The sequence below is a fragment of the Sarcophilus harrisii genome, chromosome 1, assembly GCF_902635505.1.
Source record: "Sarcophilus harrisii chromosome 1, mSarHar1.11, whole genome shotgun sequence".
NCBI lineage: Eukaryota > Metazoa > Chordata > Mammalia > Dasyuromorphia > Dasyuridae > Sarcophilus > Sarcophilus harrisii.
In genome coordinates, this window is record NC_045426.1 from 684,135,762 (window position 1) to 684,150,661 (window position 14,900).

At 57.8% G+C, this 14,900-nt stretch overlaps 1 protein-coding gene across 1 annotated transcript in view; it reads left to right on the forward strand.

The window, feature by feature from the left end:
* The window catches only part of NCOR2 (nuclear receptor corepressor 2), a 237,784-nt gene that overhangs the window by 201,628 nt on the left and 21,256 nt on the right, over positions 1–14,900 (forward strand). The window contains exons 32-38 of the mRNA XM_031948456.1: positions 995–1,097; positions 1,942–2,046; positions 3,071–3,174; positions 7,041–7,191; positions 10,566–10,715; positions 12,845–12,931; positions 14,052–14,329. Of these exons, the coding sequence (XP_031804316.1) occupies positions 995–1,097; positions 1,942–2,046; positions 3,071–3,174; positions 7,041–7,191; positions 10,566–10,715; positions 12,845–12,931; positions 14,052–14,329 (978 nt within the window). The remainder of the gene's footprint in view (positions 1–994; positions 1,098–1,941; positions 2,047–3,070; positions 3,175–7,040; positions 7,192–10,565; positions 10,716–12,844; positions 12,932–14,051; positions 14,330–14,900) is intronic.

The window sequence follows — 14,900 nt, forward strand, 5'->3', positions numbered from 1 at the left end:
CTGGCCCTGCTCGGGCGCGCTCTGACTCGAGCGGCTTAGGGCCGGGCCGTGGGAGGAGCGGAAAGCCTGTGGGAGGCAGCTCCAAGAGCAGTTGGGCAAGTTCTGGCCCCGGCCTTTGAAGGCGCCATGAAGGAGAGCTCCAGGTGTCTGGGCAGGCTGGGCTCCCAGCCCCAGGAAGTCAGCATTCACTGAGGGTCCGTCCCTCCGCCCTCCCCTGGCCGGGTCACCTCTGGGCCTTCAGCAGGGGCCTGTGTGGTGCGGGGAGGACCCGGAAGGGAGGGGCCCAGCCAGCCCAGCCTTGCACTCCGGGACTTTGAGCCCAGGCCTCTCATTGCAGAGCTGGAGCAGCATGTTCCGAGCGGTGGGTGGGAGATGGCTCCCAGGCCACCCCAGGATCCTCGGGCTGGGACTCGGAGCAGGGCGGGGCAGGGAGGGGACTGTGAGACAATATCAGGCTGGGCCGGTGCCAGCGGGCGGCTGAGAAGCGAGGATCCCAGAGGAAATGAGATCAAGGGGCTGGGGGCCTGGGGACTGGGAGGGGGCGTTCACGGGAGGTAAAAATAGCCTCCTCTGGCCCAGGGACAGTCACCCTGGAAACGGGGACAGAGGACCTTTGTATCCGTGGGAGACGGGGCCAGAGCTGGCAGCGGCCCCAGGAAATGATGAGGCAGACGGGGTCGGCGGGACGTCCAAGGGACGGGGCAGCTCCCAGGGCCCTGGCCGCCCTGAGCTTCCCCCCTGCCCCAGCTCCTTGGAAGGGTACAGAGGCCGGCTCTGCCGCCCCGTACAGGTGGACGTGTTGGGGGCTTGGGTTCCCAGACACCGGCTGGCCTGCACCCCAACAGCGCTCCCTCCACTTTGCACGCCTGCCCTTAAGGCAGACCCATAAGTCCTCAGTCCATCAACCTTTGAAATGGGCACAGTCGTAGTAGCCCGGCTGCAGAGTACCACAGGCCAGGGCCATCCCACATGCCACTGTTCTCCTTCATCCCAGGGAGTACCGATCCAGCTGCATGCCCCATACTCCGAGCACGCCAAAGCTCCCGTGGGCTCCATCACCATGGGTCTGCCCTTGACCATGGACCCAAAAAAACTGGGTAAGTGCTGGGGATCTTTGCCCCCTCTGGCCACTCTGCCTCTATAGCCTCCCCGGCAGGGGACCACCCTGACTCCCTCCCATCACGGGTGAGGGGGGGCTCTCTGCTTTGGGGCTGGGGGCAAGGAGGAGGCTCAGGCACAACACCAAGTGGTTGGTGAGTGATGGGCTATCCCTTCCCCTCCCCCACCCCGAGGCCTTGCCCAGTCCACCAGCTCTAGGAAGACCCTCCCTCCCCTGATGCATTTTCCATGGGGTTTGACCTGGAAGTCGGTGTTCAGGCAAATTGGGAGGCACAGGGGAAGAACGCCATCCGGGAACCACTGCCAGGTTTCACGGGCTCTCCTTCCATCCCGAACAAGACCCCTTGTGTTCACACGGCCTCCTTCCTCCTCTCAGTAAGGGACCTGCCAGGTGGTGAGGAGGGGCTGGGGGTGGGGGAGGAAGCCATTACTCTAACAGGATGCGGTCTTCGACCGTCCCTGGGCCTGGGTCCCACACTCCTGCCATCGGACTGACGTCCTGCCTCTGAGTGCAGCCGTGCCCGCCTCTTCCGGGGACCTTGGGCTGAGAACCGAGCCTGTTTTTAGCACGGGCCCTCACCGGTTTGGCTCGCTCACCCTCTGGCTGTGAGCCAGCACCTGCCCGTGACCTTCACCCCAAACTCTGCCTGAGTAGAGACCCCCTGCAAGTGACGTGGAGAGCGTGGCCACCAGCGAGGGGAAGCTGAGGCCGGCAGGCCGGGCTTTTCTGCCCTGGCATCCTCCCGCCTCCGCCCTTCCTGCAAGTTCTGCTCTGCCCAGGGGGCCGGGGCTGCCCACCAACCTCATGCTCTTCCTCCGCAGTGCCTTTCCCTGGAGTGAAGCAGGAGCAGCTGTCTCCGAGGAGCCAGGCCGGCCAGCCCGAGCCCCTGGTGATGCCCACGGCCCAGGAGACATCGGTGCTCAGAGGTGAGGCGGCTTGTGAGGGCCGGGGGGCCTTCACTGAGGGGGCAGCGGAGGCCCAGAAGGGACCGCGGCCCTCTGGCCCTAGAGCTGGTGCTCTCTGGGAACTGTCCTTTCTCCCTCCTTTCCCATCTGTCAAATGAGAGCCACAGGGCTTGTCCTCAGCAAATGCAGGCCATCCCCCAGGCGCTGGGTCCTTTCTCCCGTGATCTGGGCCAGGGGCCAGAGCCTTCTGTGACCCCCTCCCACTTGGGAAGCGTTAGCCAGGACTCAGCTCCCACCTCTCAGGTGCCCTCTTCCCTCCGAGCAGGCTCCTCCTCAGCTTCTTTGTCCGGCCTAGGCCCGTGCCAGATAAACGGGGAGAAGAGCAGTGTGGTTTGTGGTTGTAGCCATCCCCTCCTCCTCCCCCTCCTGCTCCCCATCTCCCCTTCCCCTTCTCTTTCTCCCCTCCTTCTCTCCCTTCCTCTCCTGGTCCTCTTCTCCCCCTCTCACTGTGACCCTGGACACTATACCACGTAGGGCTTGTCATCCTGGGGATGGTTGTTAGACCCGTTTCACAGATGAAGAGACTGCCGATGGCAGAGGTCAGGCGCCTCCCCTTTGGTTGCCGGGTTAATGAGCAACTGGAACAAGCCGGAGAGAGGGTCTCCAGACCCTGGGGCCCTTCCCACACTGTGCTTCCCCTCGGCTCCTCCCTTTGTAAGGTAGAGATTCCGTAAGGCCTTCAGGAGGAAATCTCTAAAGTTTAGCCATTTATGTTACTCTTATGTGCATCAGAATGATTTGGAAATATGCGATAACATCATCGTTAAATTGACAGTGTGATCGTCAGTTATCCCATTTATCAAAAATCATCCCAGGAGTGATTGGGGAAGGCTTCCCAAGACAACGGAATTGCGCACAGGACCTCTGAAGGGTCACTAAGTCCCAGCGCCTTCTGCTAGGACCTGCCTCCTCTCTGGGGAGATACAGGCTGAGGGGTGGGGGGATCTCCGACTGCCCCCATCCCTGAGGACGGCATGTTTTGTAGGAACAAGCCTGGGCTCCGCTCCGGGAGGAAGCATCACCAAAGGCATTCCCAGCAGCCGGCCGCCTTCGGAGAGCCCCATCACCTACCGAGGCTCCATCACGCATGTGAGTGCACAGAGGCGCAAGGGAGGGTCCCGGGGCTTGGCCCGCTGCCCACGCTGGGTGCTCCTCTTCCCAGGGTCCCCGAGGACCGAGTAATTGTGTGAGGCGGGTGTACTTATGTCTGTCTGTCGCACATGGACATCGGGGGGGTGGGGGAGGGGCAAGGGATAGAACGCTAGAAGGCCTGAGTTCCCGGGCAGCCTCAGACACGAGCTGGGCGACCTTCACCCTGTTCGTCTCGGCTCCGTCAAATGAGAGAATAATCCCCGAAGCGCTTAGCACGATTCCTGGCACGTAGCAAGGGCTGCATAAGGGTTGGCTCCAGTTATTCCTAGTGTTGTAGTGATAGGAGTGGGTTGGCGACCCTTCAGAGACCACTGCCAACTGTCCGAGTGTTCTTCTGTTGATCCTCCCCACGGCCTGGGGAGGTGGATGCTGCTAGCCCATTTTACAGAAGGGGAGAATGAGGGAAACAGAGTAAGGATCTTGTTCAAAGGGGGCTAGCCTGCTTTTGAACTCAGGCCTTCCTGCCTCTGGACTCCACCTCCTGTGCCAGGAAAGGGATGAGAGGTGAAGCTGCTTTTTCTCCAGATGTAAAGGCTGGTCACTAGTCAGTGTTCTCAGGGTACTCACAGCCCTCTCCTTTTGAGCCCTGGGTCTTGATTTAGGAGGCAGTTCTCTTCCTGATCATGGTATCTCCCTACAAGTTACTTGGCCCGTGAAAAGCCTTGCAGAGACTCTCAGACTACGTGGATGTTGGCTGTTGTGGTCATTCATTCAGTTATTCTGAGCACATTTGTCAAGAGCACTTTCCCTCTGCATGACCTTTAGTAAGGTCACTTCCTTTTCCTCCTCGGTGAGAGCCTGGCTCCAGAGTTTCAAGACATGGATTCAAATTCTACCATCAGTACTTACCTGCCTCAGTTTCCTTATCTGTAAAAATGAGGAGCTTGGATGAGAACCCTCTGGCCCTAGATCTGTGGGTTTACTTAGGATCACAGGAGTTTGGGAGGGCAGAGCTGGCTCTGGTCCCCTTCCTTCTCTGTCCTTTGGACAATACCTAAAATAACGGCAGGTGTTTGAGCTGACAAGATGGCCCACTTACACTACCGATTGGGAAACTAAGGGGACCTCTGGGACCTGACCCAAATGCCCACCCCCTTCGGCAGTCCCTCTGAGACCTGGGTTCTAGGCCATTTCCCTCTCTGAGCCTCAGTTTACTCCTCTGGAAATTGGAGGCATTCCAAGGACATAAAGAGACAGAGGTGGGGCTTGGGGGTGAGCAGACCACAGCCGCCTCTTTGTGGCAGGTGCTGGTGGAACAGGGAAGGACCTGGAATACAGGCCCAGGGGAAGGATTAGGGGCTCACCCAAGGTCTCACAGACATAACACATGTTTTGCATTTTGTAGAAGAGGAAACAGGCCCCGGGCCACCCGGCACCAGAGTGGTTCCATGGGGCCCATCGCCTTTTTAAAATTTGTATTCCCCCAACACTCAGTGCAGAGCTGCCTGACTTGTTGAGCTGGCTTTCCTAACAGCAGAATCCTGCCTTGCTGACCACACAAGCAGACAGAGGTGGGGTCAGCTTCTCTGAGAGCCTTCCATCAGCCCCTGGGGCTCTCTTTCCCGCCCTTCCCTCCCCTTCCCCACAGTGAGAGGGGTCACCGTGACCATTTCCTCTTGGCCCTCTGCCCAGAAGCTGCAGTTGACTCATCCCCTGAGCCCGGCAAAGTGAAGACTCTCCTCATCTGCTGATACACCTCCCCCAGCCAGGGTCACCCTGGGCACCCTGAAAGATCTGGGGGTTGTGGCATGATGTCTGGGAACCCTCCGCCCAGGGGGGAGGCCGAGCTGCTCTCCTCCCTCTCTTCTGGCCTCTTAATTAGCATGACCCTGAAGGTAACAGGTTAGGCTGTCTTCCTCCCAGAGCCTCTCATAGAGAATAAAAGGCTTAACCCCGGCCCTCTCTGGCCTTTTCTCAGAAAACTGCTGACCAAGTTCCTCTTGTTAGGAAGGAAGAAGTTGGAATGGCATAGATTTTGTGCCAGCTGGGCCTTTGAGAGCGCCGGCTTCCAGAGTGTAATGAGCAGTGCCTGTGCCTCTGGAAGTCCGCAGGAACACAGCGGGGCTGGGGGAGGCCTGTGAGCCCCCCAATGTATGCTGGGGAGGGGGGAGGCACTGCAGCTACAGCTTCCTCTATTAATATTCTTGCTCCCTGGGGGCTGCAGTTCCTATTCTTACTACCATGGGAATGCAAGCACAGGCACTGCCTCTGTCCTGGGGGATTCCTAGTCACCCCACCTTAGCCATAGCTTGGGATCGGGACCCTCATTTTCTGGGCGGGAAGGAAGCCAACTTAGAGAATTGTTGTGGCCTATCTAGCAGAGTAGCCGGCAGCCAGAACCAGGACTTCCTCCAGCTGCAAAGTCCAGTGGGCCTTTGTAGGCACAGCCAGATTATGCTGGCTGGTGAACCCATTCACACTAAGGTGGTAATGACTGACGTTTAAGTCTCTGTCGGTGGTTATGTGGCAAGCTGCTCATCCCAATGTGAGTTTTATCTTTGGAAATGAACCTGATGACCAGGCTGATGAGAATAGAGCAAAAAAGGGGAGAAAAGAAAGAAAAGAGCATCAGCAAACACGTTAAAAATTCACAGAGGAAAGCAAAAATTGGGAAAGGAATACTAGGAGAGCAGGGTGGACTTCAAATCATGAAGGCCTGCATCCAGACTCTGCCTCTTACTAGCTGTGGCCACCCATTGTGCTCTCCCAGCCTGCGGGATCATTGTGAGCAAATTGCTCCCCTGAGCTTCCAGGGTGATATCACCGGGAGTTGTTCTGTCCTTACCAAGGTTTTGGCCATCGGGGCTGGCTCAGACCTCTGGCAGTGTCCCGATCTGGGCACGGCTTGCTTTGTCTGGCTTCTGGCCCATGAGCTCAGCCATCCCTCCCAGTGCCAGCAGGTCAGTGGGGCCCGGCGGGCTTGTCTCTGGGCCCGGGAGTCGGCAGATGCCAACCGCATTCTCGTCAGCGGAGAAAGCCCCATTGTCCCCGAGTGTGTGGGTGGCATCTCGCGAACTCTGGTCACCCGGGGCAGCAGCAGGCCTCAGGAAAACAGCACTCAGGGTCCATGGGGGGGGAGCGGGGGAACCGCGTCTGGCCTTCCCGTGTAGACTGATAAAATCCAGTGGAGAGAAGTCAGAGCGGAGCCAGCCAGGCACATTCTTCCCATTTGGCCTTTTCTCCCCGGGCTGGGCAGCCAGAAGTGAGCCCACGGTCTGATGTGGTCCGAGGGGAAGCGCTGTAGGTCACCGATTCTGGGCTGGGAGCTCGACACTGAGGCCCATTCATCCCTGCCCGTGGCTGCTCTCCAAGTGGCTGCTCCTCAGAGGTCGGCAAGGAGAGGAGCCCCTTTGTCCTCAGAGGCCAGGACACCAGGAGGGGGGAGCTCCAGCAGCTTGCCAGGGTCACTCAACTAGTCTAAAACAGGATTTAAACTTGGGGTGTCCAGGCGTTGAGCCCCTAGAGGTGTGGAATCTCCTCTTGAGCGGGAATGACCTCCCCCAGAAGCCACCTGACCAGCATCATTGTGCATATGGATAAGAGCTAGCATTCGAATTCTGGACCCAGGTCTCAGTTAGGGGCTGTTGGAGGGCCTGCCTTGTGTACCTCATGTCTAGGAGGTGGGCTCGAAGCGGCTCCCTTGTTTTTGGAGGTCTCCCGGCCTGGGCCAGGCCCTGGCTCTTGCTCCCCTGTGTGCTTGCTGCCTCCCACACGAATGCATGTACGTGTCTGTGTGGGCCTGCGCAGGCTCCCGGTGCTGGCCCGTGACATCTCTCCCTCTGATTCTCGGTGGCTTCCCCCAGGGCACTCCAGCTGACGTCCTCTACAAAGGAACCATCACCAGGATTATCGGAGAAGACAGCCCCAGCCGTGTGGACAAAGGCAGAGAGGACGCCCTGCCCAAAGGGCATGTCATCTATGAGGGCAAGAAGGGGCACGTCCTTTCCTACGATGGTGAGTGGGGGCAGGAGCGGCGGGGGCTGCTGGCACAGATGCTTTGGAGAGGCCTGGGGCTCGGCCGCCCTTCCCAGGTGTCTCCCAGAGTAGATCCAGGCTGTTCGGAAGCTGGAAAGCAGGGGAGATGGGGGCAGGGCATGGAGTGCACAGACATCCATTCTTTTACAATTGTCTGTCCTTCGCTCACAAATATAGAACCAAAATGTGGAGCACTAGACTTTCTCCTAAGAGTGCCATAAAGGGACAGACCGGCTGGGCCCAGAAGGGAAAGTCGCAGTTAGAGTGAGGATGATGGTGTTTTTTCAGCATAGGGAGCCACAGCCTGGACAGGCTCTAAATTGCCCTAATTCCCACTCCCTCTGACAGCCAGAGCTTGGCTACATCTCCCCCCACGTCGGGGGTAACAGACCCTGAGACGTTGGGTGGGATTCTCTACTGCCTCAGGCCCGAGCCCCCGCCAGTGCGAGCCTCCCATTTAGTCAGGCAGCCTGCCATGCCTGCTGTACAGGTGGTGTCCAAGCTGCCTGGGGCCGACTTTCCCAAGGACCCGCACTCTGAGGGCTGGGGGCTCGTGCTTCGGAGCACACGTAACTCCTGGCTGCTCAAGGTCCTCATCTCCCAGTCACCCTCCTTAGGCGTGGGGTGCTTTCTTTGAAGTCGGGTCCCCAGGCCCTGCTCTGGGCCAGCCAGTGAGGGAGAAGACAAGGACGCTGATGGCGAGACACCCCCTCTTAGTAATGCCACCTGATTGCGCTTGTCTCCCAGTTCGAAGGTCCTTTGGTGTTAGTTTAAGGCCTGTGTCTACTTGACGGCCTTAAAGATGGTCATGTCTAGGGGGGGAAAGTTGAAGATATTTTGGTTTTCTTCTGTTTTTTTTTTTTTCTCCCAAGAATGTTTCTAGTCCTTCCTGTCTCTGTCAGGCTCTTACTTTAGAGCTGTTAGGTCAGGGAACAGCTGCTTTTGTTTTTGTTGGTTTGTTTTGAATATATGGCTTTTTTTAAAAGAAATTATCTTTTTTATGTTTCCTTCGTTTTCAAATATATCCTTCCCTCCTCCACGACTGAGCGAACCCTCTCTTCTAATAGACATAAGAGAAGGACAAGCTTAGCCCATCCACACAGTATATAGCGTTCCTTAGCCATGGGCCCCCGCCTCTGCAGAGATGAGGATGATTTCTCATATGTTCCAGGCCAAGCTCAGGGGGTCACAGGGCTCACTCGGGAGGCTTGTTGTCCCTTGGTGGTGTTTGCGGGCCTTCTTTCCTTCTCTTTCTCCGGGCACTAAAGCCCAGCACGCAGAGCAGCGCGCCCCGCTCCGGGCCAGGCCTGCGGGTGACAGACAAGGACTTGCTCTCACGGGGGCTCCGGGGCGCAGGAATCGGAGGCTTTGGAAGCACGCCCCCTGGGCACCTGGCAGCCTGTTGCCAAGTCCGAGGCCAAATTCCCTGGCCTGTGGGAGTCCTGGGACGCGAGGGAGGACGTTTCCCCTCTCTTTGCTGTATTAGTCAGAATGGGAGAATGTGGGCATGCAGGCAAAGGCTAAACCCGAGCCGTCCCTATGGAGAGAAGAGGGCGTTGCTATAAAATGGCCAGTAGTTGGGAGGCCCCCACCCAGCTCTGCCAGCGATTTCACCGGATCCAGGCTAGGCCAGAAAGCCTTTATTAAGCACCAGCTGTGTGCCAAACATTGTGCTAGGAGCACAAATATAAAATGGGGGAAAAACTCCAACCCTCAGGGAGTTCACATCCTGCTGAAAGGGGGGAAATATTATTTTTCATTATTATCAGCAATAATAATAATAGTTGGCAGTTATATCGTACTTTCAGATTTGCAAAGCACTTTCTAGAAATTATTTGACCCTGTGCTATTGTTGACTTCATTTTGCAAATGAATAAATTGGGTCTGAAAGGAAAGTGACCTGCCCAGGATCACAGTCAAGTGGCTGAGGCAAGATTCAGACCCAAGATTTCTTACCCACACGTTCAGCACTTTGACTTGGACTCGCTGTTGACCCAGGAGTTAGAGAGGGATTTCCGGAAAAGGAGGACCGCTCTGGGTAGAATCCATCATTTCCAATATGAGAACTCCTCACCTGGACCCCTTGTCCATAATTTTCCTGAAGCCTGTCTGCCCAGGTGCTTTCTGAGCGGGCGTGACTGGGATTTAAGCCTGTGATATTAAATCTAGTTTTTAGATATCTAGTTGCTGCCTGTGGACAGTGCCCTCTGGGGCCTCAGCTCCCCGAGGTCCGCGAGCTTTTCCCCTTGGTCCGGCAAGTCCAGGAAGGAGCGGGTTAAAGGGCCCTGTTGGGAGCTCCGGCCACAGGGAAGTTCTTGAGGGCACCAAGGGGGCCTTGGCAAGAAGAGGCTTTAGCAAGTCCAGCCTGGCAAACATGTAAGCACACACATGGAAGATGAATTTTCTCGTCTCCTCTGCCAGACTCCCCCCGGCCTTTCCCAGGCTTTTCCCTCTCTGACACTGCCCTGTCTGGGAACATCCCTGCTAGCCCTGAGGCTGCTGATGGGGTACAGAAATGGTCCCCTCTGCCGGCACCTCGCATCAGTGGAGGCAGCTCAGCCCTTCTGGGGCTAGGTGGGGGCTGAGCCAAGAACATGACCCCTGACCCTACTTGACCACTGGGCCATCCGACCACAGGGTGCAGAGGGGACCTGAGGGCTGTTTGAAGGGATTGTGGCTCTAGACCAGGAAGGGAAACTTGGAGGCCCGGCCCTCAGGGCAGCCAGCTCCTTTTACAGATGAGGGAACTGAGGCCCCTCGTTCAGCACCATTAAGCAGGGGCTCTGCTGTTCTGTCCAGTCGTGGTCTCCGGATTTGTGACCCCCACACTTGACCGGCTGGCCCTAGGACCCCTGTGCTTGAGCATCTCACTTCTCCCTCGTACACGGGCCAGGCTCCCCCATACCCATGTTCTCACAGTCTCCTGCACACATGTGCATGCAGGCACCCAGACATACTGGCCCCCTTAGGCCAGGGTAGAAGGAAATTTTCTCCATCTCCCATTTGTGGAAATCACCAAAATAAATGACTCCAAAAGGCAAGGTGGAGAGTGGGGGACACACCCGGAAAAAACCAGTAGCAGATGCCCGGTGTCGGGATCCAGAGCCCAACCACAGGCATTGGGTGGATTTGGGGGAGCATGTCTAGTCACCCAGGGGAGTGGAGACCTTTGTGCAAACAAGGTGCTTGGGCCCCTCAGCCAAGCGGCGGGGCCCGAACCAGGGGGTCAGAAGGGCAGGGATGGGCTGGCCAGGCAGAAGGGCGAGGGAGCCCTGCGAGGGGAAGCTCCGAGGTCCTGGCTCCCACCCACAGCCGGCTCACACCAGGCCAACGACTGTGTGTTTGGTTTCCAGGCGTGATGTCTGTGTCTCCATGCCCTAAGGAGGATGGAAGAAACAGCTCGGGAGCGTCCCACGAGACGTCCGCCTCAAAGCGCACTTACGACATGATGGAGGGACGCATTGGCCGGGGGCTCAATCGTGACCTCTCCACCGGCATTGAAGGTGGGTGGGCGCTCCCTCCCCCTCCCCCTGGGAGCCCCGGGGACCTCCCTCCTCTGCTCCCTGACCACAGTCGCTCCGACTCACGTGGTACTCTGGGTGGGGAGAGTGCTTCCACGTGTTACTCCTTTTGGTCCGTAAATCACTAACCTCCGAGGTAGTTGGGTTATCGTCGCCATGGAGGCCATGGAGGCCATGGAGGCAGAGGTTTGGTGACACGAGCCATCCAGGCACACGGAGCTAGTGAATGTCTCAAGTCAGACCTGAAGCCAGATGTTCCTGACTCTCACGTCCAGCCCCTCCCCCTTGTCCCCAGGCCCCTGGTATGAAATTTAGAGCTGGAGGTCAAGCCCAGAGCCCTTTTTATAAAGATGAGGAAATTGAAGTGCGGAGATGAGGGGATTTGGGGGGGTCACACAGGAAATATGGAAGCCAGGGTGCCCCACCTCCCAGCCCAGTGCCCTTTCCCCACCAGCCTTAAGGCAAATGAAAAACTCCCACCTTTGACCCAGAGGGCCAAGACTATTCTGTCCCTGGTTCCTGGCATATAGTAGGTGATTAATAAATGCTTATTGTTTAATTGATTGAGACCATGAGGATCATTGCTTCTTGGTCACTCAGTCAATCCAAAGCATTTCTTACATGGCTCTAATCCCCGGGAGGACAGAGGCAAGAGACCCAGGCTCTGCCCTCAGAGAGCTTATACTCTGTAGTTGAGGGCAGAGCGATCAAACCTGAAGCCACAGGAAGCAATAAAATGTCATTGGGATACATGGAACAAGGAAATAAAACCGTGAGCTAGCGTAGCTAGTGCTCCTTTGTGGGTTTCTAAATCAGTGCTGCAGAGGGACACCGGTAGCTGGGGGTTCTTCACCTTCGTCCGTGTCCCGGGCCCTCCGGCTGGCAGCCTAGAGGTCCTGGGGATCAGTGTTCTGCCTTTAACAGTCTACAGGACAGCATAGACCATTAGAAGAAAATAAAAATGTGTGTTTCCCATCCAAGTTCACGGTCCTCCTGAAATCTGGGGAGCCCAGATGCGGGACCCCCGTACCGCCCTTTACCTTTTCCCAAGTACTTTCCTCCTGGCGGTCCTGTCAGTCAGTGCTTTGTCAGGCCCAGCTTCCACATGGAGAGAATAAGGCACGAGACGCTTAAATGGAGAGCTGGAGGTGATTCTTCTGGCTCCAAGCCTGTACTTTGACAACCCCAGTGCTTATGGGAGCAACATTGAGGATGAAGAGGAGGAGGAGGAGGCTGGCCCTGTGGGGATAGTGATAACAGGAACAGCAAAGCTCTGGGGCTTAGAGGATGGAGCCGACCTCAGAGCCTGAATCTGACACGTTCTGGCTGTGTGACCCTGGAACAGTCACTTAGTCTTGAAGTGGATTCTGTGCAGCTGAAAATAGTACTGATGATGATGATTATTACATTTATATAACACTTTGCAAATATTATCTTACATGATCCTCACAACATCCCTGGGAGAAGCTGCTCTCATCATGCTTATTTTGTAGTTGAGGAAGCCGAGACAGACAGAAGCTAAATGACTTGCCCAGGATCACACAGCCATTACGGGTCCGAGCTAGATTTGAACTCGAGTCCTCCTGACTCCAGGTCCTGCTCCTACCCACTGCTGGAAGACTGAGTCAGATAAGTTACCAGTGGTTGTTGATGGGGGACTTTTCTTCAGCTGGCAGTTGCCTATTTCACCAAGATCACAGGTCTGGTTTAAGAAACCCACCCCAAGCACAACCCGGTAACGGCCGGAGCGCTAACTCACATTTCGGGGGCGTGCTGAGGCGTTTCCTGCCTCGCCCTAGTTACACGTGTGTCCTTATGTTGGCGCCTGTGATGCTGTTAGTGTGAGCAACTGCCAATGAGGAAACGCCCACTACCCAGTGTAGATCAGCACTTGCTCTGCATTTTAGTCCTGGAGAAAAAACCGAGGACATGAAAGTTAAGCAGCTTGTGACTGGTTCCACCCCGGGCAGTGACTGAGGCGCGCCGGGAGCCCCGGCCTCCTGCCCCAGCCCTTCCTCTGCTCACCCTGTCCCTCCAGTTCTCCCCAGGGAGTCAGAAACCTCGCTTGCTTGCAGTACAGGTGCCCATCTCACCACCCTTAACTTTCCTAGGTCTCATGGGCCGAGCCATCCCGCCCGACCGACACAGTCCCCACCACTTGAAGGAGCAGCACCACAGCCGGGGCTCCATCACACAAGGTATCACGGCCGAGGAGCAGTCTGGGCGGGAGACCCCCGGGGGGGCAAGGCCCTCGCTGCTCCCTGGCCCTTTCCCAGGATGGGGCCCCGCGTGTTGCCGAGCTCTTTCCCCTCGTCCCTCGGAGGAGAGCTGCCAGTTATCCCTCTCTCGTTTCATCCCGCCCGCCACGTGGCCTGAGCCCTCCATTTGCAGAGGTCCCCTCATAGGAGCGCAGGACTTGGGCTTGAAATGAGCTTTGGGGTCATCTGGTCTAACAGTCTTAGAGAGAAGAAGTGACTTAGAACCCCAGGATCCTAGAACCCGAGCTGGAAGGAAACTCGGAGGCCATCGGGTCCGTGTCCCCCGCCCCTTCCATTTACAGGAGACAGACCCAGAGGGGTGAAGTTACAGGGTCCCGGCCAGTATGGCAGCAAACTCAGGCCCTCCTGACCCCAAGGCTGGACAATGCTGTGCCCAGTGTCACCCTCACAGCCTCCCTGGGAATATAGGGAGCACGACAGGGGGCCTGTCCACAAATGATGGCGAGAATAGGGGGTCCTCCAGTGGCCAGACCTCCCGCTCTGGCTTTCCTTAGAATCCAGGTCCTTTGGTACCCTGTAGCCGAGGAGGAAGAAGAGGATAAGGGCCTTCCTCTGGGCTAGGCCTGGGTGGGAGGCGCTTGGACAGAAACGCACACCCCGACGTGCCTTCCAGCCTGCTCACACACACTGACCCAAGCAGCGCGACACATGCACAAACGCTTGCCTTCCCGACCCCCTGGCGTCGGATCGCCTTCTTTTTGAGCAGACTTGTGATTGCGTGTGTGCTAGTGGGCGGCTGTGTGGCGCAGCGGAGAGCTGGCTGGATTCAGCTCTGCCCCTCCCTCGCTGGAACCACTAAGGTCCCTCCCAGGTTCTCCATCTGGCCCGGGGAGCTCCCGCATCCAGAACACTGAGTCTTAAAGAGCAGCCTCGCCCCCAGGGCTTCCTCAGCCTATGGCTAGCGCTTTGTCGGCAGGTCCTGCAGAAAGGCGGGCCGGTCCGTCCGGCGGGAGGGCCCCGGTTGGTTGGTTTGCTGGCGTTGGGCAGAGAGCCCCTCATCAGCTTGGGGCTTTGCGCCCCCTTGCCCTGGCCCCGACAGGTATCCCTCGCTCCTACGTGGAGGCCCAGGAAGACTACCTGCGGAGGGAGGCCAAGCATCTGAAGCGAGAGAGCACCCCGCCCCGGGACCTGCCCGACCCCTACAAAGTGAGGCCCCTGGAGGGACTGACCCCGCTGAAGATCAAGGGGCACGAGGGCCTGGTGGCCACTGTGAAGGAGGCGGGCCGTTCCATCCACGAGATCCCTCGGGAGGAGCTGCGGCACACGCCTGACCTCCCTGGCCCCCCGCGGCCCCTCAAGGAAGGCTCCATCACCCAGGTAGGACAGGCTCTCGGCCTCCCTGGCCCCCGTGTGCTGTCCCTGCTCAGGCGTGGCTGGGAGGGCCCGACGGACTTGTCTGGGAGAGAGAAATAGCAGCGCTTGTGGTAGGGCCGGGAAGTCCCTCCTTGCCCCCGTGGCGCGGCCCCCCTTGCTCTCCAACTAGCGGCAGCAGGGGCTTGAGGCCAGGAGGTCCTGTGCTGCGGCCCATTTGCACCCATCATTATCTGTGTGAAGTCATTTGGAGCTTCATCCTTGAAATGGGCAGGCCCCACCCTCTAAGGCTCTGCCTGAGGCCCCAGGCCTAAGCTCTCATTTATGAAGGACACTGGGAGGCAGCCTCAGGGTCCGGGGGGAGCCCCCTGCCCTCTGGGCTGATGAGAAATGTCAGGAGTCCTTCCCTGGGCACACCCCACCAGCCGGGGAGCAAGTCCTTAGTCCGGGTCTGGGAACTGACTGACCAACAGCCAGGGACCCTGGCCCACAATAAGGAGGGTTTACACTGACTCCCCTGGGCCCCAGAGGGCAGAAGTGAGGCCAGGAGGCATAAGTTGGAAGGGGGCAGGCTTGG